Source organism: Globicephala melas, chromosome 3 (genome assembly GCF_963455315.2).
Source record: "Globicephala melas chromosome 3, mGloMel1.2, whole genome shotgun sequence".
Classification (NCBI taxonomy): Eukaryota; Metazoa; Chordata; class Mammalia; order Artiodactyla; family Delphinidae; genus Globicephala; species Globicephala melas.
In genome coordinates this window covers 115384784-115412238 of record NC_083316.1, presented here as the reverse complement: position 1 = coordinate 115412238, position 27455 = coordinate 115384784, and the positions used below count along the sequence as shown (strand labels likewise).

The window sequence follows — 27455 nt, the reverse complement described above, 5'->3', positions numbered from 1 at the left end:
CAGGGGACACGGGTTCGTGCCCCGGTCCGGGAAGATCCCACATGCCGCCATGTGGCTGGGCCCGTGAGCCATGGCTGCTGAGCCTGCGCGTCCGGAGCCTGTGCTCCGCAACGGGAGAGGCCACAACAGTGAGAGGCCCGCATACCGCAAAAATAAAAAATAGTAAGTCTTCATAAGTCAAAATCAGACTAGGTTTTAAGACAGTAAGACTATTCACCAAACTTTATTTTTTAAATATAACTAACATTCATTTCACATATTCAAAAGAGAACTTATATCAAGAATGTTAAGTAAAATAAATTGTGAACATAATTTGGCCAGCTTGCCATATTTATAAAATTACCATAGTATCATACAACAAGTTCTTCTTCGGATCAGTCAGCCCCAGCAAAAAGAAAAAAACTCTCTTGCACTATTGGTGGGAATATAAATTGATACAGCCACTATGGAGAACATTATGGACGCTCCTTAAAAAACTAAAAATGGAATTACCATATGACCCAGCAATCCCACTACTGGGCATATACCCAGAGAAAACCATAATTCAAAAAGACACATGCACTCCAAAGTTCATTGCAGCACTATTTACAAGAGCCAGGTCATGGAAACAACCTAGATGCCCATCGACAGACGAATGAATAAAGAAGATGTGGTACACATATACAATGGAATATTACTCAGCCATAAAAAGGAACGAAATTGGGTCATTTGTAGAGACGTAGATGGATCTAGAGACTGTCATACAGAGTGAAGTAAGTCAGAAAGAGAAAAACAAATATATATTAACACATATATGTGGAACCTAGAAAAATGGTACAGATGAACCAGTTTGCAGGGCAGAAATAGAGACACAGATGTAGAGAACAAATGTATGGACACCAAAGGGGGGAAGTGGCGGGGCGGGGTGGGGGGGGGGGGGTGTGATGAATTGGGAGATTGGGATTGACATATATACACCAATATGTATAAAATGGATACGTAATAAGAACCTGTAGAATTCAAAAAGAAAAACCTACTTGTGATTTATGTGATGGAAACATAAGCCAACACAAGGACAAATGATAAAAGCACACTGAGCCTATACTAACTAAATTACTCAGGCAATACAACAAATCTAGCTATATTATCAAGTGTAATATTAAGTACTGGAAATGTAAAACCAGGGTGTCATATGTACAGATTCAGTCTGATCACACCTTACAGCTTAAAATATGAGCAATAACTACTATTCACCAACTGCCCACTGCTGAGGGCCTACTGAGTGTCTGGCACTATATTAAATACTTCACACACATTCTTTAATTTAATTCTCTCAACCCTGTGGGGTAGAATTTTATACTAATGTAAATGTAACCAAATGAAAGCTGAAGTCTCCAAAGCTGAGGCTGTCATATATTGGACATTTACAGTATTGACCCCATGTTCCTCATGCCTGTCAGAGTTCTATTCTCAGGAAGGCTACCACTGTCACAGACAAGAAGGCAGATCTTCATTACTCTGAGTCAGACAGAGTTAACTGCTTTCCTCTTACCAATGATTAGTAAGGAATGGGTATGTTATACAATCCATATTTAGGGCGAATCTGTTAGAGGCTTCTAGATCATTTGCTTATAACGAGAGACATATGGAAGAAACAGTCTTTTTTTCTCACTGGACATATTGATGCGTGCAAATGTCATACCTAGAGCTTCTACAGCCATCCAGTGCCAGGCACACTGAAGATGGTAAATGCTGGAAAATGTCAAGAAACTGAATGCTTGATGATACTGCAAAGCCTTTAAATTTAACAACCCTGAAGTCACTTAACCTAACTTGGGGCTTCTAATTAGTGAGAATATAAACCCCTCAATGTTCAAGCAGTTTTGGAGCTGGGTTTTCTGTAAACTGCAGCATAAAATATTTTAACCAATACAGGTATTGGCTAACAATAATAAGAATTCGGGACTTCCCTGGTGGCGCAGTGGTTAAGAATCCGCCTGCCAATGCAGGGGACACGGGTTCGAGCCCTGGTCCAGGAAGATCCCACATGCTGCAGAGCAACTAAGCCCGTGAGCCACAACTACTGAGCCTGCGTGGCACAACTACTGAAGCCCATGCGCCTAGAGCCCGTGCTCCGCAACAAAAGAAGCCCGAGCACCACAATGAAGAGTAGCCCCTGCTCGCCGCAACTAGAGAAAGCCCGCACGCAGCAATGAAGACCCAACGCAGCCAAAAATTAATTAATTAATTAAAAAGAAAAAGAATTCATCTACTCAGCGCTCTTTAAAAATAAGAATAGCACAAGCTTGACCAGGACTATGGAAATTATAAGAGCTGGATGGTGACACATGCATCCCCCCTAAGGAACACACATCTAACACACAGCATCCAGGAAGGGCACAGGGAAGACTTCAAGCACCCCAACAGCAAAATGCCAAAGGGCTAGCAAAGGCTGGAAAAATAAGAACACTGATCCACATACCACACAACACAAATTCCTAACACTATGAAAACTACTTGAATGGTAAGAAACACTTTAAAAGTTATAAAATATGGAGGGGGAGGTACTTTCTGGTATAGAAGTAATTCCAATGTTTTGACTAGTTTAAGGTTTTTAAAAGTTTGAATTAAACTCCACCACCAACTCAAGTTCATCCTTGAACACAGAGAACAAAAGCCTATCACTTCTCCAGACACTATCACAAACTGCTAAGCTACCTAAAGTAAAATTTTCACAGGAATCAAAATAGGAGCAAAACATGAATACAACTCAATACTAACTTTATTAACAATACTGAAAGGACACATCATAAACTAAATATTTTAATGGAACTATATTAGCAGAGGGAGATATTGGTACCTTTTGAAAACTTAGGTAAAATCGATTTTTCCCACTAGGTAATAATATAAACAACTTAAATGTATCCCCAAATCATGGTTGTACCTGTTGTCTTTTGGCTGCCATAATGTTCAGCTTATCCACTTCAGGTTTCAGGGCCTTATATTGTATTCCCAAGTCCTGTTCATTGCCAGCATTCCTCAGTTTCAAGATACCATCTTCTACCTATAAAACACACACCCCCAAAAGAAAAATTCTCAACAATACAAGTCTGTACATAAAGAAGATCTAGAATTTTTTATTCCTTTCGACAGCTACTCACGTAGCAATCCAAACTTCCTCTTCAATTTACATGGCCCTCAAACATTTGAGCAGCTACTACATGGGAGTTTTATGGGAGGTGGGGAAGGACAGCATTATTGTGACTTCCATCTAAAAGGATACAATTTAACATATCTTGATTTCTCAACTCTGGAACTCTACTGGTACAAGGAAATGTTTAATCACTACCACAAAAAGGGAAGGAGTCGAAACAAAACCTTTTCTGCAAATTCTTTATTAGAACAAAGACAACACAGGTTCACAGCAGAGCCAGTATGATGTTCACTTGGAACAGAGGAGTGAGTGGAAATTAAAAACATTCCTGGTCCATTTAGGTAAACCAAGTTCAAAACCAAACCAGGGCTTCCCTGGTGGCGCAGTGGTTGAGAGTCTGCCTGCCGATGCAGGGGACACGGGTTCGTGCCCCGGTCCGGGAAGATCCCACATGCCGTGGAGCGGCTGGGCCCGTGAGCCATGGCCACTGAGCCTGCGCGTCCGGAGCCTGTGCTCCGCAACAGGAGAGGCCACAACAGTGAGAGGCCTGCGTACCGCAAAAAAAAAAAAAAAAAAAAAAAAAACCAAACCAAACCAAACCCTAAGAAATGTTGAACTAAGTATGGCCAGCAGCAGCCTCGCTGTGATAGAACAAATTACAGACACAGGCCTATACTTACAACTTTCAGCTGAACAAGTAATTTGTAGACATCTGCCATGTCAGCCAAAATAAGCAGCCGGGTAACAGCAGAGAGCAAAGCTCGAGCTGCCCGAACCATGTTGCCACGCTTCACGGAAGAGCAGGGATCATCTGCAAACTCTCCGGCAGCACTCTTCATCAAATCACCTGTTTTACAGAATAGAAAAACAAACTCAGCAGAATGAACCAAATAACTGGTCTACATTTTAAAAAAATAAAAATAATTCAAACTTTGTATATTTCATGTGCAGAATTTAGTTTAAGGATTTTTATTTTTGTTGTTTTGTTTTCTAGCTGTCCCTAAGAAAAAGCACCTTCATACATCCCTGGTAAAAGCACAATATCTAGAAAGTGATTTAGCACTAATGTATCAAGAGCCTTAAAAATACTTCTTTCCATTGATCTAATAATACTCCTTTCCAAGAAGGACCATTATATGTATCCTAATGGAAAAAAAAAAAAAATTCAAGATTTGAATGGGAGAAAAAAATGGATCTAATGCAATCTACCCTCACATCCACAAAATGATACAGAAACACAGCAACCATTATGTAGGACCATCATACTTCATTAACCATCACAACTACCTAATGCATACAGCTCAAACAGAAACTCACTGGTATGTTCAGTCACTGACTCATTCATTTTCCTCATAGCAAAACACTTTCAACAGCTCAAATGCTCAACCAAGCATCTAGTTAAGTAAATTATGGTAAAGCCTACAATTGACTATTATGCAAATATTAACACATATATGGGAAAAAATGTTAAAGCTTATGATGAAACCTTAAGCAGAAAAAATAAAAGATGAAATGATAAATGTATGTAATCTGTGTTTAAAAAATACAGAAAAGACTGGAGTCAAAAGACAAACAGGGGGCTTCCCTGGTGGTGCAGTGGTTGAGAGTCCGTCTGCCGATGCGGGGGACGCGGGGATGCGGGTTCGCGTCCCGGTCCGGGAGGATCCCCTGTGCCGCGAAGCGGCTGGGCCCATGAGCCATGGCCGCTGGGCCTGCGCGTCCGGAACCTGTGCTCCGCACAGGGAGAGGCCGCGACAGCGGGAGGCCCGCGTACGGCAAAAAAAAAAAAAAAAAAAAAAAAAGACAAATAGGGACTTCCCTGGTGGTCCAGGGTAAAGAATCCGCCTTCCAATGCAGGGGACGCAGGTTTGATCCCTGGTCGGGGAACTGAGATCCCACATGCCGTGGGGCAACTGAGCCCGTGTGCCACAACTATTGAACTCAAGCACCTCAACAAGAGAGCCCAAGTGCCACAAACCACAGAGTCCAAGTGCCCTGGAGCCCGCATGCCACAACCAGAGAGAGAAAACCCACACACCACAACTTGAGAGAAGCCCATGGGCCGCAAAGAAAGATCCGCATGCCTCAACGAAGATCCCGCGTGCGGCAACTAAGACCCGATGCAGCCAAAAAAAATAAAATAATTTTTTTTAAAAAGACAAATAATAGTTATATTAGGTTACAATCTGACTCTTTACATTATTCTGTACTTGTGAAAACATTTTCTATAACAGGTATTATATCCATAATTTTAAAAATTAGGCTAAAAACATACATTTTACTATAGTTATTAGGAATATCCAACTTATACAATCCCGGCTTCAACAATGCTAAGAAGTTACTTATAACATTTCCTAGAAACTTGTAAAATAACTTATACTTTTTTGTTATCTGTTTCTAATAACAATCATTTAAGGTGCCTATCGTTTCTCTTTTCTTATAGCTGAAAGCAACTGTAGGGCCAGGGTTGTGTCTGTTCCACAAGTTATACCGACAGTGCCTCTATGGTGACTATCTTTGGATTCCTGGAAAATTACTCCCTCCCTTGGCTGAACATGTCCACTTCAGATTAAAGCCTAAAGGCTATTCACTCTCTCATCTCTTCCACAATGTAAAAAAAGTGCACTATCAAGAAGCCTAGCTACTTCTTTTTTTTTTAATTTATTTATTTTGGGCTACATTGGATCTTCGTTGCTGTGTGCAGGCTTTCTTTAGTTGTGGCAAATGGGAGGCTACTCTTCGTTGCGGTGTGCGGGCTTCTCACTGCGCTGGCTTCTCTTGTTGTGGAGCACTGGCTCTAGGCACACAGGCTTCAGTAGTTGTGGCTCGCGGGCTCTAGAGTGCAGGCTCAGTAGTTGTGGTGCACAGGCTTAGCTGCTCCATGGCATGTGGGATCTTCCCGGATCAGGGATCGAACCTGTGTCCCCTGCATTGGCAGGCGGATTCTTAACCACTGTGCCACCAGGGAAGTCGTAGAAGCCTAGCTACTTCTGAAGAGACCTACCAAATTTCTCCTAGCTATCAAATTTAGTTGCAGAATGTGAGATTAGGGGGAAAAAGTTAAATTCACCCTCAGATTCATGTATTAATTAGGCTAAGAAGCACAATATAGTATTAAGAGCAAAGACAAGCTCTGCGTATTTGTCAGGTCAGAAATAACTCACAATGAAGAAGTTCATAGTTAAAAGTTTTCCTGGATCTAAGATACAGACATATGACAATTACGTGGATACTTAACAAAAATGTTATTTTATGGTACTTAAAAAGACAGAGCTCAGCCATTCATTTATCTATTCAACAAATATTTGAGCACCCACTATACATTAAAGGGCAGCGATATAGTGCTCAAGAAACAGTCCATGTCCTCATGGAGCTCTATGGAGGGGGTAAGACAGACAAGCAAACAATTAAAAGCTGATTAAGACAAGGCGCCTGTACTCAAAGGGCCTACAAATTAGGTAATATTACAATGCAGTCAAAAATTACAATAGCACTGTGGACAAGGTGCTATGGGAATATATCAGGAAAAGTTAGTTACTCATGTAAGAAGTTGTCCCTAAAGCCTTGCAGAAAAAGATATTTGCCTAATATTAATTTTAAGCAAGGGATATTAAATAAGAAATATTGGCCTTATACAATAAAAAGAATTCCACCTATTTATTGAGAGCATATTACACAAATAAATCCAGTGCCACGGATAAGAAGCTGAGCAAGACTTACCTCTGCTTTCAAATGGTTTATAAACCAGAGAAGAAGAAAGTGATCATACAGAAATTATGTGGCATTTTTAACATACGAGCTTTAAGAAAGGCACAGAGTAGCATAGGGTCAAAAAAGGAAGCACTAAACGACCAGTTTGGGGTATAAGTGAAATGCCAACAACAGTTTTATTGAAGACATGGTCCTCTGAAATGGACTCTACCCCCAAAGGATAGGAAGAACTTGGGACAGTAGAGTTAAGGGAGCTGGCACCTCAAGCAAAGGGAACAACAACATAGTAATATCTAACATTTATTGAATGCCCACTCCATGGCACTACACTTATTTTATTTAATCCTATGAACCACCTAGAAAGTAGGTGGTATTAGCCCTTCTTTACAAAAGAGATAACTAAAGCTTAGGCAAGTTAACTAACTTAACAGTAACTAACTTAACTTGATTAAGTTAGTTACTAGTTCACCTAATAGTAAATGAGAGAGACAGGATTTGTAATGCTTAATGCCTATGTTCTTAGAACCACTTAACAAGCTGGGTATACAATAAAAAGGCATGTTTGAGTTCTCTAGTCTAACTTGGAAGTAAAGGATGTGTATAGAAGCATCAGATGATCGGGGGGTGGATATGATGATGGGTAGAAAGGCCATGGACAAACAGAGTACAAACAAGAATCCCTGAGCCAAAAAGGGAAGTCAAGGTCAACCTAACAAAAGCATATATAATAAACCTGGCCAGTAGTATGGGTCAGAAAGCCACAGTAAGAGCCCAGGAAAGAACAGTAGTAAATTATAAATGCAGGGGTCAAATGATATGATAACCTTTGATTATTAAGAGGGAGGGAGGGAATTCCCTGGCAGTCCAGTGGTTAAGGACTCCACACTTTCACTGTCAAGGGCCCGGGTTCAATCCCTGGTTGGGGAACTAAGATCCCACAAGCTGGGTGGCACGGCTAAAAAAAAAAAAAAAAAAAAAAGTAAGGGAAAAGAAAGCATGGTGGAAGACTACTTAAAGGATTCAAGGTACAGCTGTTCTGAGACGGAGAGGAGAGCCAGGGCATACTACATGTATGCACATGAACTGGGGAAGATTTTTTAAAAAAAAGCTGCAGCCCTTGAGACTGTGGCTTTAGGAGTAAGGGAAAGAAGACTCTGTGACAAGAGAAACAAAGAGACCCAAGATGACAAACTGTCTAAAACAAGAAGATAAGCATTTGCAAAGGAAAGTGGTCAACAAAATCAAATATATACATATAAATCACTGGAATAGAATTGAGAATCCAGAAATACAGTAAATTAATTTTCAACAAGGCTGCCAAGACCATTCAATAGGGGGAAAACAGTGTTTTTAACAAATAGTACTGGGACAACTGAATATCCACACGAAAAACAATGAAGTTGGACCCCTACCTCATGCCATATACTTTCAAAATAGATCAAAACCAAATGTAAGAGCTACAATTATAAAACAGAAGAAAACATTGATAAAGTTTTCAAGAACTCTGATTAGGCAATGGTTTCTTAGCTAAGACAACTAAAGTGTCATATATAAAGAAAAAAGATAAAAACTGGACATCATCAAAATTTTAAATTTTTGTGCTTCTAAGGACACTATCAAGAAAATGAAAAGACCCACAGAATGGGAGAAAATTTTTGAAAACCATATATCTGATAAGGATCCACTATCCACATTATATAAAGAAGTCTTAAAATCAACAATAAAAAGACAAATAATCCAATTTAAAATAGGCAAAGGAATTATACCACACCTCTCCAAAGAAGATACATAAATGGCTAATAAGCACATGAAAAGATGCCCAACCTCATTTGCTGTAAGGACAATGCATATCAAAATCACTAAATATAATCATTCAAGAATGAAGGCAAGGAGATTGGTTCAAGATGGAGGAACAGAAGAACGTGCTCTCACTCCCTCTTGTGAGAACACCAGAATCACAACTAACTGAACAATCATTGAAAGGAAGACACTGGAACTCACCAAACAAGATACCCCACATTCAAAGACAAAGGAGAAGCCACAATGAGTCGGTAGGAGGGGCGCAATCACAATGAAATCAAATCCCATAACTGCTGGGTGGGTGACTCACACACTGGAGAACACTTATACCACAGAAGTCCACCCACTGGAGTGAAGGTTCTGAGCCCCATGTCAGGCTTCCAAACCAGGGGGTCCAGCCACGGGAGGAGAAATTCCTAGAGAATCAGACTTTGAAGGCTAGCAGGATTTGACTGCAGGACTTCGACAGGACTGCGGAAAACAGAGGCTCCACTCTTGGAGGGCACACACAAAGTAGTGTGCATATAAGGACCCAGGGGAAGGAGCAGTGACCCCAGGGGAGTCTGAACCAGACCTACCTGCTAGTGTGGGACGGTCTCCTGCAGAGGTGGGGGCGGTGACTCCATCTCACCGTGAGGACAAGGACACTGGCAGCAGAAGTTCTGGGGAGTACTCCTTGGTGTGAGCCCTCCCAGAGTCTGCCATTAGCCACACCAAAGAGCCCAGGTAGGCTCCAGTGTTGGGTTGCCTCAGGCCAAACAACCAACAGGGAGGGAACCCAGCCCCACCCATCAGCAGTCAAGTGCATTAAAGTTTTACTGAGCTCTGCCCACCAGAGCAACACCCAGCTCTACCCACCACCAGTCCCTCCCATCAGGAAACTTGCACGCCTCTTAGATAGCCTCATCCACCAGAAGGCAGAAAGCAGAAGCAGGAACTACAATCCTGCAGCCTGTGGAACAAAAACCACATTCACAGAAAGACAGACAAGATGAAAAGGCAGAGGGCTACATACCAGATGAAGGAACAAGATAAAACCCCAAAAAAACAACTAAATGAAGTGGAGATAGGCAACCTTCCAGAAAAAGAATTCAGAATAATGACAGTGATGATGATCCAGGACCCTGGAAAAAGAATGGAGGCAAAGATCAAGAAGATGCAAGAAATGTTTAACAAAGACCTAGAAGAATTAAAGAACAAACAAACAGAGATGAACAATACAATAATTGAAATGAAAACTACACCAGAAGGAATCAATAGCAGAACAACTGAGGCAGAAGTACGGATAAGTGACCTAGAAGACAGAATGGTGGAATTCACTGCTGCGGAACAGAAGAAAGAAGAAATAATGAAAAGAAATGAAGACAGACTAAGAAACCTCTGGGACAACATTAAACACAACAACATTCGCATTATAGGGGTCCCAGGAGGAGAAGAGAGAGAAAAAGGACCTGAGAAAATATTTGAAGAGATTATAGTCGAAAACTTTCCTAACACGGGAAAGGAAATAGCCACCCAAGTCCAGGAACCGCAGGGAGTCCCATACAGGATAAACCCAAGGAGAAACACACCGAGACACATAGTAATCAAATGGACAAAAATTAAAGACAAAGAAAGATTATTGAAAGCAGCAAGGGAAATATAACATACAAGGAAACTCCCATAAGGTTAACAGCTGATTTCTCAGCAGAAACTCTACAAGCCAGAGGGAGTGGCATGATATACTTAAAGTGATGAAAGGGAAGAACCTACAACCAAGATTACTCTACCCGGCAATGATCTCATTCACATTCCATGGAGAAATCAAAAGCTTTTACAGACAAGCGAAAGTTAAGAGAATTCAGCAACACCAAACCAGCTCTACAACAAATGCTAAAGGAACTTCTCTAAGTGGGAAACACAAGAGAAGAAAAGGACCTACAAAAACAAACCCAAAACAATTAAGAAAATGGTCATAGGAACATACATATCGATAATTACCTTAAACGTGAATGGATTCAATGCTCCACCAAAAGACAAAGGCTTGCTGAATAGATACAAAAACAAGACCTATATATATGCTCTCTACAAAAGACCCACTTCAGACCTAGGGACACATACAGACTGAAAGTGAGGGGATGGAAAAAGATATTCCATGCAAATGGAAATCAAAAGAAAGCTGGAGTAGCAATACTCATATCAGATAAAATAGACTTTAAAATAAAGAATGGTACAAGAGACAAGGAAGGACACTACATAATGATCAAGGGATCAATCCAAGAAGAACATATAACAATTATAAACATATATGCACCCAATACAGGTGCACCTCAATACATAAGGCAACTGCTAAAAGCTATAAAAGAGGAAATTGACAGTAACACAATAATAGTGGGGGACCTTAACACCTCACTTACACCAATGGACAGATCAAACAGAAAATTAATAAGGAAACACAAGCTTTAAATGACACAATAGACCAGACAAATTTAATTGATATTTATAGGACATTCCATCCAAAAACAGCAGATTACACTTTCTTCTCAAGTGCACACAGAACATTCTCCAGGATAGATCACATCTTGGGTCACAAATCAAGCCTCGGTAAATTTAAGAAAACTGAAATCACATGAAGCATCTTTTCTGACCACAACGCTATCATATTAGAAATCAATTACAGGGAAAAAAACGTAAAAAACACAAACACATGGAGGCTAAACAATATGTTACTAAACAGCCAAGAGATCACTGAAGAAATCAAAGAGGAAATCAAGAAATACTGACAGACAAATGATAATGAAAACACGATGATCCAAAACCTATGGGATGCAGCAAAAGCAGTTCTAAGAGGGAAGTTTATAACTATACAAGCCTACCTCAACAAACAAGAAATATCTCAAATAAACAATCTAACCTTACACCTAAAGGAACTAGAAAAAGAACAAACAAAACCCAAAGTTAGCAGAAGGAAAGAAATCATAAAGATCAGAGCAGAAATAAATGAAATAGAAGCAAAGAAAACAACAGCAAAGATCAATAAAACCAAAAGCTGGTTCTTTGAGAAGATAAACAAAATTGATAAACCATTAGCCAGACTCATCAAGAAAAATAGGGAGAGGACTCAAATCACGAAAATAAGAAATGAAAAAGGAGAAGTTACAACAGACACCGCAGAAATACAAAGTATCCTAAGAGACTACCACAAGCAACTCTATGCCAATAAAATGGACAACCTGGAAGAAATGGACAAATTCTTAGAAAGGTATAACCTTCCAAGACTGAACCAGGAAGAAACAGAAAATATGAACAGACCAATCACAAGCACTGAAATTGAAACTGTGATTAAAAATCCTCCAACAAACAAAAGTCCAGGACCAGATGGCTTCACAGGTAAATGCTATCAAACATTTAGAGAAGAGCTAACACCCATCCTTCTCAAACTCCTCAGAAAAAATTGTAGAGGAAGGAACACTTCCAAACTCATTCTATGAGGCCACCATCACCCTGATACCAAAACCAGACAAAGATACTACAAAAAAAGATAATTACAGACCAATATCACTGATGAATATAGATGCAAAAATCCTCAACAAATACTAGCAAACAGAATCCAACAATATATTAAAAGGATCATACACCATGATCAAGTGGGATTTATCCCAGAGATGCAAGGATTCTTCAATATATGCAAATCAATTAATGTGATACACCATATTAACAAACTGAAGAATAAAAACCATATGATTGGGCTTCCCTGGTGGCGCAGTGGTTGAGAGTCCGCCTGCCGATGCAGGGGACATGGGTTCGTGCCCAGGTCCGGGAAGATCCCACATGCCGCGGAGCGGCTGGGCCCGTGAGCCATGGCCGCTGAGCCTGCGCTCCGCAATGGGAGAGGCCACAACAGTGAGAGGCCCGCGTACTGCAAAAAAAAAAAAAAAAAAAAAAAAAAACCATATGGTCTTCTCAAGAGCTGCAGAAAACACTTCTGAGAAAATTCAACACCCATTTATGATAAAAACTCTCCACAAAGTGGGCATAAGAGGGAACGTACTTCAACATAATAAAGGCCATATACGACAAACCCAGAGCAAACATTCTCAATGGTGAAAAACTGAAAGCATTTCCTCTAAGATCAGAAACAAGACAAGGATGTCCACTCTCACCTCTATTATTCAACATAGTTTTGGAAGTCCTAGCCATGGCAATCAGAGAAGAAAAACAAATAAAAAGAATACAAATTGGAAAAGAAGAAGTAAAACTGTCACTGTTTGCAGATGACATGATACTATACATAGAGAATCCTAAAGATGCCATCAGAAAACTACTAGAGCTAATCAATGAATTTGATAAAGCTGCAGGGTACAAAATTAATGCACAGAAATCTCTTGCATTCCTATATACTAATGATGAAAAATCTGAAAGAGAAATTAAGGAAACACTTCCATCTACCACTGCAACAGAAAGAATACCTAGGAATAAACCTACCTAGGGAAACAAAAGACCTGTATGCAGAAAACTATAAGACACTGACGAAAGAAATTAAAGATGATACCAACAGATGGAGAGATATACCATGTTCTTGGATTGGAAGAATCAATATTGTGAAAATGACTATACTACCCAAAGCAATCTACAGATTCAGTGCAATCCCTATCAAATTACCAATGGCATTTTTTACGGGAACTAGAACAAAAAATCTTAAAATTTGTATGGAGACACAAAAGACCCCGAACACCCAAAGCAGTCTTGAGGGAAAAAAGCGGAGCTGGAGGAATCAGACTCCCTGACTTCAGATTATACTACAAAACTACAGTAATCAAGACAATGTGGTACTGGCACAAAAACAGAAATATAGATCAATGGAACAAGATAGAAAGCCCAGAGATAAACCCACACACCTATGGCCAACTAATCCATGACAAAGGAGACAAGGATATACAATGGAGAAAAGACAGGCTCTTCAATAAGTGGTGCTGGGAAAACTGGACAGCTACATGTAAAATTATGAAATTAGAACACTCCCTAACACCATACACAAAAATAAACTCAAAATGAATTCAAGACCTAAAGTAAGACCGGACACTATAAAACTCTCAGAGGAAAACACAGGAAGAACACTCTTTGACATAAATCACAGCAAGATCTTTTTTGATCCACCTCCTAGAGTAATGGAAATCAAAATAAACAAATGGGACCTAATGAAACTTAAAAGCTTCTGCACAGCAAAGGAAACCATAAACTAGACGAAAAGACACCCCTCAGAACTGGAGAAAATATTTGCAAACGAATCGACAAAGGATTAATCTCCAAAATATATAAACAGCTCATGCAGCTCAATATTAAAAAAACAACCCAATCCAAAAATGGGCAGAAGACCCTAAATAGACATTTCTCTAAAGAAGACATACAGATGGCCAAGAACCACATGAAAAGCTGCTCAACATCACTAATTATTAGAGAATGAAAATCAAAACTACAATGAGGTATCACCTCACACCTGTTAGAATGGGCATTATCAGAAAATCTACAAACAACAAATGCTGGAGAGGGTGCGGAGAAAAGGGAACCCTCTTGCACTGTTGGTGGGAATGTAAATTGATACAGCCACTATGGAGAACAGTATGGAGGTTCCTTTAAAAAGTAAAAATAGAATTACCATATGACCCAGCAATCCCACTACTGGGCATATACCCAGAGAAAACCATAATTCAAAAAGACACATCCACCCCAATGTTCACTGCAGCACTACTTACAATAGCCAGGTCATGGGAGCACCCTAAATGCCCATCGACAGATGAATGGATAAAGAAGATGTGGTACATATACAACGGAATATTACTCAGCCATAAAAAGGAACGAAATTGGGTCATTTGTAGAGACATGGATGGATCTAGAGACTGTCATACAGAGTGAAGTAAGTCAGAAAGAGAAAAACAAAAATCATATATTAACGCATGTATGTGGAACCTAGAAAAATGGTACAGATGAACCAGTTTGCAGGGCAGAAATTGAGACACAGATGTAGAGAACAAATGTATGGACACCAGGAGGGGAAAGTGGCGGGGGGTGTGGGTGGTGGTGTGATGATTTGGGAGATTGGGATTGACATGTATACACTGATGTGTATAAAATGGATGACTAATAAGAATAAAAAAGAATGAAGGCAATAAAAAGAAAATCACTAAATATTTCTTGAGACCTAAGATATGTTAAAATAAAACTATCCTTATACTAGGATAGTTATAATAAAAAAGACAAATAACAACAAATGTTGGTGAGGATATGGGGAATCTGGAACTCTCATAGCCAATTGGTGGGAATATAAAATGGTACAGCCACTTTGGAAAACAGTCTAGCAGTTCCTCAAAAGATTAAATGTAGAGTTACCATATGACCCATCAATTCGACTCCTAGGTATATACCCAAGAGAACTGAAAACAAGTGTCTACACAAAAACATATACATGAAGCTCTATTCATAATAGTTGAAATATGGAAACAATCCAAACATCAATTAATGAATGGATAAATAAAATGTGGTATATCCATATAATGAAATATTTAGCCATAAAAAGGAATAAAGTACATGCTACAACATGGATGAACCCTCAAAGCATTATGCTAAGTGAAAGCAGCCAGCCACAAAAAGCCATATATTGTATTACTCCACTTATATGAAATGTTCACAATAGGTAAATCCAAAGATAGAAACTAGATAAACAGTTGCTAGGGGCTGGGGCAGAAGGGAAGAGTGAGGACTACTAACTGCTAATAGGTATGAGGATTCTTTCTAGGGTAATGAAAATGTTCTGGAATTACATAGCGGTGATGGCTGTACAACCTTGTAAATATACTAGAAACCACTGAATTGTATGCCTTAAAATGGTAAATATTACGGTATGTGAATTATTATGACTCAGAAAATAAAAAGATAAATAAGAGTATCAAATGCAGTGACCTGAAAATGCACACACCTTGGAGTTGGAGGTAAGCTTGAGTTTTGACTTTTCCACTTACTATGTGACTGGACTCCATAGCCTGTTTCCTCTTCTGTAATGCTTAGAGAATAACTTGCTGTGAGGGTCAACTAATAAGAGGCCTACTTTATTACCTTGCATTAGGAGACAATATAGGGTTGGTAGAAATTATTAGTATTAGGTAAAACAAGATGAGAAGACAGAGAAAAGATCTTCATTGCGTTTCCTGAGTATTCAAATCTGTTCACCAATGACCCTCAAGGGCATCCATACCTTCTTTCAGCAAGTGTTACTGAGTGCCTGCAATGAGCCAGGCGCTATTCTAAACACTTGGGATAGAAATTAACCAGACAAAAATTCCTGGCTCCAGGGAGCTTATATTTTAATGAGAGGAAAAGATAATAAACGTAATAAATAAATCAATTATGGAGGGAGAGTGACAGAAAGAAGGACAGGGAGAGTGGGGATATAAGATACAATTTAAAATATGGGGATCAAGGCAGGCCTCACTGAAAAGGTACCACTTGAGGAAAGTCTTGAAAAAGGCAGCACAGGAGCAATGTGGCTAACTCAAGGCAACATTCCAAGCAGAGGGAACACCAAGTCAAAGACCCTAGGGCAGATGCACACTAAAATGATCTTGGAAGACCAAGAGAGCCAGTGTGGCTGGCATGGAGGTAATGAAGAATGATTCTGTGGTAGGTGCAAAAGCCAGATTTCAAGGATAACAGAACAAGTTAGAAATAAAACTGCTCTTTCAAGAATTTGGTCTGCTACTAAGAAGAAAAGACAAGGCCTACTAAAGAAAATTCTTTTGTTTTTTGTTTTTATTTTTTGTAGGATTAGCAGTATAATGGAAGAGAGTATGATCATGAACTTAAAATCAGACCGAAACTGTAGCTTCACCACTACACAGGTCAGTTTCCACAGCTGTACAACAAATAATACAGGTAATCCTTACTTTGCACAGTAGTGCTGGTCTGTAAAAATGATCACACAAACTGAAACAATGCAATGTGATCTTAATCATCAATGGGAAAAATTACAATTGTCTTGTGACCTTTAAAATTTTTTGTCAACAGGTTAAAAGCTCCTTACTATTGATTATAAATATACAGGGAAATTAAACAAAAATAGTACAACTAATATTTATTTAATACGTAACTTAAAACATTATGATAGTAACACTGAGAATGAAAATGTTTTATTTCCTTGTAAGAAAACTACTCAAAAGTAGTTTCTGAACAATGCTTACCTTTTTCAACATGATACAGAGTACCTTTTTTATCCCTTCACAATTATCCTATTTTTTTCTAAGTCTGGATCAGTTTCCAACATTTCCTTTGCACTTTCAATGTTATGAACTATCTCCAAGAGTTCCTTTAATGTGAAGGTTTTGATGACATCACTTTCTCTTGGACATCATTATTCTTTCCATCACAACTACTTTTCTCATTCATGTCAGTAAGTTTGCCTTCACTAAGTTCCTCTGACTGCATATCTAAAGTCTCTTAAACAGCAGCAGTGTCAACATTTCCAGGCAGCTATTTCTTCTGTAACTTGGATTTATCACTTTTTCTTTCTTTGCTGTACTTTCATCTTTGTTAGCAAATTCCCTCTTTCAATGATCTCTTCTTATAAAATGGCTCACGTGGGTTTATCACTGAGAGACAAGGAGGCAACACAACTACACACTTTGCATGAACTGAATAGTTGCAGTGACCAATCAATCACTAACAGACCTTGAAAGAAGAGACATGATTGGTCAGTGATCGTGATGCAGACCTGTTATTTATGTAGTGATTTGTACACTTCAGAGCTAGCAGTAAAGTCTGTACTGTATACAATCACTCAGTTAATATACTAAAATTTGAACCATGTTATTGGGGAACTGGTATTATGAAACTGTAGTAACAAATTTGTGCATACTGGAACAGTGCAAAGTAAGGACTGCCTCTATGTACCTCCCAGGTTTACTGTGGATATGAAACCCAATGTTCAGGAGAGAGGTTAGAATAGTGCCTACATTCCCATACTATCTTTTATCACTATGGGAATTAGTTACAGACAGATTGAGGGGGTAAAGGAGGCAAAAAGACACCAAAGACACATAACTAAAGAATGAAAATTCTAGATCACAGACAGGAACACACATAATCAGGACCACAGGAGGAAGTGAGAGCCATGGAGTTCTTGTACCCTCAGATGAGAAGTGAAAGCAGAGGTAGCAAGATGCTTCCAGGCAGTATGAAGTTTAGCATAGCTAGAGAATCTATGTTCTCAGAGGCAGTAAATGAAGCTCTCCTAAAAACTGAACAGGATGGTAATGGAAATGAAGGTTTGAGGAGGGTGGAAGAAACTCTGAAGCAGCTGCTACAGGAAATGGAAAAGTGAATTAACCTGAGGTAAACGAAAGAACTGTGGGAAGAACTAAAGGCCCAGAGTAAGCCAAACAGGATGAACTTACCGTACATTCTTAAAGCTATAGCCCATCTAAATGAATCAAACCTCTTCGATAATTAGCTTACATTCAAATGCACAAGCATAAAGTCTTACAAGTTTAAATTTAATTACTTAACCTCACTGTAATAATCCCCCAATTTATCCCCAACTCTAATCTCTCTTTATACCATAACCCCCGCCTACCAAATTCTCACTCCCTCCCAAGTTCCTCTTAAACAGTTTCATGCCTCTACAGCTAGCATGGTATCATTCTAAATTAGTATCAGGTCAAACGATAAGTGGAACTGAAAGGAAGAAGCACAGTAAATTACATATATTTACATCCACCCTCATCTCTTCTAGCTCACAACCATAATGGCAAACCCTTAACTTCATGGCTAACATATGGTATTAGTAATGAAAAATACATCAGAAAACATACTGTGTGATGGAGTAAAACATACAATTTTAACATACAATTTTTTCCACTCAACTATGAATAGTAAATAAGCCATTAGCTTTTTTAAAAATAAATTTATTTATTTTAGTTTATTTATTTTATTTTTGGCTGCATTGGGTCTTCGTTGCTGCACACGGGCTTTTCTCCGGCTGCAGCGAGCAGGGGCTACTCTTCGTTGTGGTGTGCAGGCTTCTCATTGTGGTGGCTTCTCTTGTTGGGAGCACAGGCTCTAGGCGAGCGGGCTTCAGTAGTTGTGGCACACGGGCTCAGCAGTTGTGGCTTGCGGGCTCTAGAGTGCAGGCTCAGTAGTTGTGGCGCATGTGCTTAGCTGCTCCGCGGCATGTGGGATCTTTCCGGACCAGGGCTCAAACCCGTGTCTCCTGCACTGGCAGTCGGATTCTTAACCACTGCACCACCAGGGAAGCCCCAATCCATTAACTTTAAAAAAAAAAGGGGGGTGGACCTCAAATTTCTGCTAAATGGTCATCTCTATAAAAGGAACATGATATTTTAAGACTGACTTGAGATGTTTAATAACGTAATCAATCAACCTTTAAAAACGATAAATGTAACTATCAGTTAGTTTACAGTGCATACTTGTAAGAGTTATCAAAAGTACTCTTTCTGTACACAAAAAAAGGCAAACTAGGAAAACTGAGGCAGACAGGCAGTCTGTCCAAGGTCACATGATCAGCAGTAAAGGCTGAGAATATAACTGTGTCTTCTGGAACCCACTACTACTGTTCCATCAGCCATGAAATCAGATCTGTCAACATGTCCATCCCCTGGCATTTTCCCCTAACTAAGCTGGGGATAAAAGTTAAGCTCTTCTGGAGTTCAAAACAAGGACAAATCGCAACTGTAAGTAAAATAAACCAAAAAACACCGTTCTACATTAGAAGAGGACAAGATAAAGGCCCTTTTGAAGCATCAAATACCTTGAGTAAATTCCCTTCAAAGCAATCCAACTTTTTATAAAGTTACGGGTAAAGGACAGGTTTGAAAAGTGTGTGTGGGTGTGTGTGTATGAGAGACACACATACACACACAAAGTAAAAAAAGAGAGAGGATTGTTTTTTCTTTTTTAACTTGAGCCTAGGAAACATGAGATATTCTATTATGCCACTCCTTTAAAACAAAGGATGTTGCTAGGTAATATTAATGAATATATACTCTTCTCCCAGAACAATGTCTGGAGTAGATCAAACAAGGTATTGGAACTGGTCTGAATCCCAGCTTTGCTATTTGATGGCTGTGTGACTTCGGGTTGCTTCAGCTCTAAGTCTGTTTTCTCTTCTGCAAAATGAGAATACCATCCCCCACCCCACTGGGCTGTTTTGAAAATTAAATGAGGTAATAAATACGAAGCTCACAAATACTTCTGTGCCCCTTCCACTTTCTCATCTACTTTCTCCAATTCTTAAACCTATTCAGAACATTGTCATTGCTCACACACCAATCATTTCTTATATTTTCAGAAATAAGGTCATACTAGCAAGTTTCTCAAAGGATGAAGGAAAAATTGGCTTTTAATTTGTAGTGATGAAGTAGTAAAGGAGGCACCTCCTTCACTCCCATCTCCATAGTGCAGAAAGTGGTAAAAACCGGTCCTTTTGTGATAATAGCTACAAACAAAGCTTGACTTAGTTCCCCCCTTGCTGGGCTTTAGTTTTTCCAGCTGGTTTTTAAAATTAAAAGAGAGAGAAAGAGAGAAATTATGCCAATCTGAGGTTCCTTCAAGTTTTTAAAAACTGGTCATCTCCCTCATATATCCTATTTACAACTTCCCATCCCCAAAAGCCCATGCCATACTCTAAAAATGGCTCCTAATCACAATGCCATAGCAGAGGGCACCAAGTCCTCAGAAATTCAGCTATGGAAACATCTCTATAAGCCTTCAAAAGTTCTCCAAGGAGACTCAAAATATAGAGCAAAGTTATATTTTCCCTAAAAACAATACTAAGGATATTTCTAATATGCTCCTTGGCCAGAACTTTTTCTATCTTTAGGTCCAGAAAAAGACAAGAACTCGGCCAGCCCAGCAGAGGAACATGGTTTATCTTCTGTAACTTATATAATCTATCAGGTCCAGGTGTCTTTATTAATGAGAAAAAAAACCTTTTTTTTAAATTTCCACCTTAAATAGCAGATATACAATAATCTGTACTGCACAATGAGAATGGAAATCACAAAGTATTTATGTCATGGGGGAGACTACACCAACATACACGAAAATATTAACAGAGGTGGTATAGCATAAGGTTGTATAGCCCGATGGGTGATTATTTTCTGCTCTTTGTGTGGGTTTTCTTTTTTAACTTTCTATAATGAATATCTTTTTAAAGAAAAAAGTCTTCAAATAATTTTAAAATGTAAAATATCCTTAATCCACGTCTGTGATACATAAAACTGAGGTTTTCCTAGAAACGAGTAACTTAAAGCACTCCAAGAAAGTCTATATGCAAATTTTCTTTTTTCAAAGGTATAAAAAAATCCCATGGCTACTAGTGTCACTGCAAAAAGGAAAAAGGAAAATTAGCATACATTATGAAATAAAAGCTTTGTAAAATCAGCTATCTTGAGAAACTTATCCAAAATATGGGAAAGCCAACTGGTAAAATAAGGGGCCCATCTGCACACCCAATCTTATTGTCATTATTTTTTTGTTTAGTTGCTGCAGGAGAAGCTCAACTATTATACAGACCCTAACTAAACACTTCTTAAATAGAACATTTTATAAGACCATATTGTTTGTTATCAACTGCCAGATCCAAAAGAAAAGATATTTTAAGACATCCACCTGAATATGCTTTTGAGGACCAGCAAACACAGCCCTGTGTTAAAATGACAGAAGCTTCCAGGAGAAGAGTTAAAAGATTCATCATCTTAAACATGTTCCAATTATTTATTCATTTCATGATCAATTTCATGTCCATATGTGTAATTCTGATTCCCCCTCTCCCACTAATTTCCTGGATAACCTTGGTCAAGTCACTTTGATCTCTTTATCTCAAAATGATTTTAACTGTCTAAAATTTTTCATTCTCTCAGATATCTCATACTATCCTTGTTAACAATGGCAGGCTTCAGTCTTTAAAATAAAAACTGTCCTATTTACCACACTCCTTTTAAGTTTTTGAAAAGTGAATAAAACTCTGGTCATAAATATATTAAAGAGAGGTCTTTAGTTTTCTGGTTCAAAATAACCTTCTTAAATCATATTACTCTATAGAGGATATTATTCAGCCATTAAAAATTATGTTGTAGGAAAGTACTTAATGATAGTGAAAGATGTTCAGGACCCATTAAGTGAAAAAAATAAATGAGCAAAACATAGTGCTACCCATGTGAGTATATTCATAAAAAACAAACTGGAGGGGTCAAGACCAAAATGTTAACCATTGATTTCATCTCTGGGTAACAAAATTATAGCTGATTTTTACTTCTCTTTTGCTCTTACTATCAAAAACATGTTCACTGCAGAAAATTAACTTTTGTTAAAGGAATGTTTTCAGTTCTACCCAGAGTAGCCAGACGAAGAAGAAGGAAAAAAAAAAAAAAGAGCAAGCAACCAACATCACAGGTAAGTCTTTTATAAACCACCCTGTACTTAACAGCTGGGCATCTTTTTACACAGTAGAAAGCCAAAAAGAAATCCAGCCCTGAATCTGAATACAGGATTCCTAATTCTTGAAAGTTACCTTTTTATTGCTTTAGCTCCACTGATAAACCTACTTTATATCAATTTCTCTTAAACATATCTGATTAAAAGATCTCACCAAAAAGTGATATACCTGTTCTTACTTCTTTGTTATCATTCCACCAACTTTCTTTTTACAAAATAATAAATTGACAGGACCAAGTCTTCATAAAGTTATTTGCCAACTTCAAGATAATCAAGGATTAACATGCATTTCCCAACCTGTCCCAATCCCTTCCCTCCAACACCCAAAATTTTTTAATTCATTTTCCATGATCTAGTAACAAAATAAGACATCTTCCACACTTGTCGATGAAGACAAACTGGCAATATAGTTGCAAAGAATAACAGATTTTATAACATAGTCCTTATGGGAAGGAACCAAATGGTGGAATATATCTGGTGTAACTCACTCACCCTGTGACATACAGATGAATATGAACAAAACACTTCATGCTCTCCACCTTCACCTTTCCATTCATCAATGGGTGATATTTCGCAAAAACCACAGACCCCTAGATGACACCTCCATAACTATAGAAAAACTGACAATGATTCAAAGAATTCCTGACAGATGCTTTAAGAGAACTTCCCTGGGGTGCCATTTTTAATCCACAAAACTGTTTAGTTTTTGAAAATCAACCCAGAAAAAAAAACATTTAATATGTTATTTAAGTACTGTCGGCCCATCTGAATCAGTTCAGGGAGCACCCAGAAAAACTCTCAATCTACACCCTTCCCCACCCACTCTGGGTAAGAAAAGGAGTTTTGAAATTTCTACTTTTTCTAGTAGATAGAATGGATCTTTTTAAAAAATTAAAAGAGTACCACACATATTCATGTTCTCATCTTCCTTACTAATTCAAGTGTGCCCTGCTGCTATTCAAAAACACTCCAAAGAGAGGCACTTACTTCCTGATTACACATTCAAATAAATGCATAACATGCATTTCAACTTGGAGTCACTTTCTTAAAAAATTAACTAGTAGCAACCACGTTTCTACATCATGGTTGAAGTCATGCCAAAGTCAAAAATTCAATACCCAAGATAACTTCCTTAGCTACACTGTACAAATATATTAAGGCAGAAATATTACCCACTGTATCTTAAAAGTATTATTATCCTGGTCAGTGTCATTATTTTTGTGAGTTTAACAAGATAGACTTTTAAAAAAAAAAAAAGCAATTTCAAAATGACAGGAAACATTAGAATTTAATAACTTCATTCTCCTTTCCTCACTTCCAAGCTGGCTACACCAGAACCCAAGTATTTGCAAAGCATATGCTCACACAAGGGTAGTGATCCAGAAGCAGACAGCATCCCTGACACATCCCAAGTCAAAGAAAGTGTAGCCTCCAGCCTACAGACTTACAGTTTAAGTCAGACAGACAACTTTAAGACATAAAACACCCAGATGCCAACCAGTTAATGACTTTCTGGAATTTATATTTTGCTTTTCCTGCTCAAGTTAAATGAAGAACAACAGAAAACAGATTAAATAGTGAGAGCGGAGGAAGAGGGGTCAATAATGAACAAGTTTTAAATTAATCACAGTCCTCAGGAACATACGAAGGGTAGGAATTGGAGTGGGAGCACTTCTAACAACAGATACAGCCATCACGGGATCACACGAAAAGAGATATCCACAAAAATAAGCAGCGAAAACAGGACGAAAAATCTACCAAAATAGCAAGGGGAAAAGGCAGGATAACAAATGACAAGCCAGAACTTAAAGCAAGAGTATGAGAAAAATCAGCTGATTTCTTGTTAGATTTAATGAAGAAAGTGATTACACTAATCTGAAAACCTAATTAACTTAAATTTAATCGTTTTCAAAACGTTTCTCTGCTATTGCTCTTCCATAGCATAATTAACATTTTTTGAAATCCATACTCAATATTCCAGGGTAGGAATACTTGTCATTTTTTTCCTGTGAAAAATTAAAGATCCCATATATAAGATCAAGCTCATGATTTCAACATGAATAAAACCACACTAACAAGACCAGACAAATTAAAATGCAGTCTCACACACCCACACAAAGCTCCTCAAAGCTATGTTTCAAGTCTTCACATCATGAACTTAGCAAGCCCAGATTTCGCTCTGTCTCCTGTCTACCTCTCAAATCCTACTCGAAACACTCACTGACAGCTGCTTTGTCCTGATTACATCTGCCTTCTAACATCTATCTTGCAGGCTGACTATATTAGATGTGGGTATACCAGTCTGAAGCTGTCAACATCTGCACTGGACAGGAGACCAATTTTCACCTCCTTCAATCTGACTCTAGTTAGTTGCCAGGGAGAAAATTATGCCTCAAGAGCCTGATAGCTTGTGCTCAATATTCTTTTGTCAGGGATAATACACATCATTATTTTCCTTAAAACTGCCTTGCCAAGATCTACAATGAAAAAAAAAAATATATATATATATACACACACACACACACACACAAACATATATACACACCACAAAAATATGTACACACACACACACACACATATATATGCATGCACACACACCTCTCCATATGTATATACTATTTTCTCCCTGTATACAAATCATTCAAACTATAACAAGGAAGAAGGCCTCTACGTCCTCAATTTCACTGCACAATTACTGAGATAAATAAAAGAATGTCTCTTAATATCAATTTACAAGCCTCACTGACTATTCCTTCTTTATAACAATGTCCTTAAAAGACCATCAGTTTTATCTATGTAATTCTGTACTTTCAAGATTTAAAAAAAGCTGAGAAGATATTTGTGCAACAAGTCCATTAATGAATATGGTCACCAACGAACTGTAACTGCTAAGATCACACAGATCTTAGCAAACTCAATAGTTTTAACTCTATTGTTTTAGAACACCAATATATACTGCTTTCTTGCTCTAAAAGTTACAAGACACTTTCTACAGAAAAGATGGTTCTTAGAACAACTGAAACTTAGTACTGAACAACAATGATTGCTCTCAATAAGCTGAAGTCCTACTTCTACTCAAGAACAAGGGGCTTGCATTACAATCAAAGTTTACCTGAAATGGAATACTGTAATGATCCCAAAGCCAGAACTTGAAATGAAAAGCCTCCAAAGAAATTTTAAGACAAATACTGCCTGACATAAACAGACATGAAAGGTGGGAAACTATAAGCCAAACGTTAAAATGTTTGCTTTCTATTTACTTGTCAAGGATACTTAGTAAAAGGATTTACTCTATTTTTACCTTCTATCGATTTGGGGAGATGGGGTATGTAGATATTACTATTAACTGTTTTTCCAATATTGGAGAGGAGGCCGCAGTGAATTATCCAGATGTTTTCATGTTGTCCACCATGTGAATAACAGCACATACATGAGAGATGACTGGGTGTGGTTAGTAGTATGGCAGTCATGGAACAAAAATCAAACCACATGGTCTGGGAGGCAGAAAAAGTCACTGGATTTAGCTGCAATCTTTGTTCTTTTCAACTGAACTCAACCACCTTTTCCAGGACTACCATAAATCAGGTCCCACCATTAAAATCATTACAGACACACACAATCACGTCTTGATTCTCCAACTCCAAGTTAATACTACCTCTGCATACCAATAGATTAGTGATGAGAAACCTAAAAGATTAGCACCTCTGGTCCAATAAGCCATGTCACAATTTTTGAAAACCTGGCATAATTCCAATCAATAAGAAAAATAACAGGGATTCAACAAATCAACAAAGGAGCACTAATGTTTATAGATACTTATCACTGCCCTAGGGGCTCTCACAAGCATCATCATGTTTAAGGTACAGTCATAAACAAACACAAAAAAATGGTCAACATCAATTACTCCAAATAATGCAAATTTAAAAAAATAAAGTAGCATTTTACACCTCTAAAGATAGTAAAAGGGCTTCCCTGGTGGTGCAGTGGCTGGGAGTCTGCCTGTCAATGCAGGGGGGACAGGTTCGAGCTCTGGTCCGGGAGGATCCCACATGCCGCAGAGCAACTGGGCCCGTGTGCCACAACTGCTGAGCCTGTGCTCTGGAGTCCGCGAGCCGCAACTGCTGAAGCCCGCGCGCCTGGAGCCTGTGCTCCACAACGGGAGAGGCCACCACAATGGGAAGCCCGCGCACCGCACTGAAGAGTGGCCCCCGCTGGCCGCAACTGGAGGGGGCCCCCGTGAAGCAAAGGGGATACGATGCAGCCAAAAATAAATAAATAGATTTTAAAAAAAAAAAGATAGTAAAAAATTTTAATGGACTATCCCATTACTTGTCAAGAAGGATAATTTGCTTCCATTGAACATCGTATTATTATATCCCTTGTTCCCTAGGAGAATGCTCCACCATTCCTCGTGTCCTGGGGTGAACATGTGATCCACACTGGCTAATCAATCTCCTCTGGAGATAGAAACTGGTTTAGAGCCGAGCATGACCAAAGCAAAGCTAATCAGTCCCCTCCGTGACTAAGATATAAACACTAAGAAAGAAAAGTTTTATCTGCTGGGATGACAAACTAGGATGACCACCTCAAACTAGAGGTGGGCATCTTGTCCAATATGTATATATGAAAACAGAGGTAAACAAATACATGGAGGCAAGTGATGAAGGAAGCTTCACATCCCTTCAGTCAAGTCACACTGGCCATGCCTGAACTCAGGATCTACTCCTGGAACTCCCAATTACTAAGACCCGTTAACTCCCTTTTTGCTTAAACAAGTTTGAGTTGAATTTCTGTAACCTGTAATAGGTGAGGTTACATGAACACTAAGCAAACTAGATAGACAGACAGATAGATAGATAGATATAGCCCTTCTGGAGAACTATTTAGGACTACATTTTTAAAGTCCTAAAATCTATGTCCCTGAGGAAACTTTCTGAATGGTAGTTACATGAGTATACATATATGTAAAACTTCTTCAATCTGTACACCAATTTGTGTACTTTGCTGTATATAATATAAATTATACTCTAATTTTTTTAAAAAAGATCTGTGCCCCTATATTCCTACTCCGGAAAATACATCTTAAAGATATAATTTTTTGAAAAGGGGAAAACATTATATATACAGGGTATTCACTCACTACAGCATTATTTATATCAAAAACATAAAAATAACCTCTAAGCCTAATAATAGGGAAATGATGTAATAGAAAGTACATAGTTTGGTTTTTTTAAACAAATTTATTCATTTATTTTTGGCTGCATTGGCTCTTTGTTGCTGCGCCCAGGCTTTCTCTAGTTGTGGTGAGCAAGGGCTACTCTTTGTTGCA

At 38.5% G+C, this 27455-nt stretch overlaps 1 protein-coding gene across 3 annotated transcripts in view; it reads right to left on the bottom strand.

The window, feature by feature from the left end:
* Window positions 1-27455, bottom strand: part of CTNNA1 (catenin alpha 1) — a 345218-nt gene that overhangs the window by 112698 nt on the left and 205065 nt on the right. For all 3 annotated transcript variants that reach the window (XM_060296266.2, XM_060296265.2, XM_030869482.2), the window contains 2 exons: window positions 3814-3980; window positions 2924-3043 (listed from right to left, as the gene is read on the bottom strand). In XM_060296266.2, coding sequence (XP_060152249.1) covers window positions 2924-3043; window positions 3814-3980 — 287 coding nt within the window. The remainder of the gene's footprint in view (window positions 1-2923; window positions 3044-3813; window positions 3981-27455) is intronic.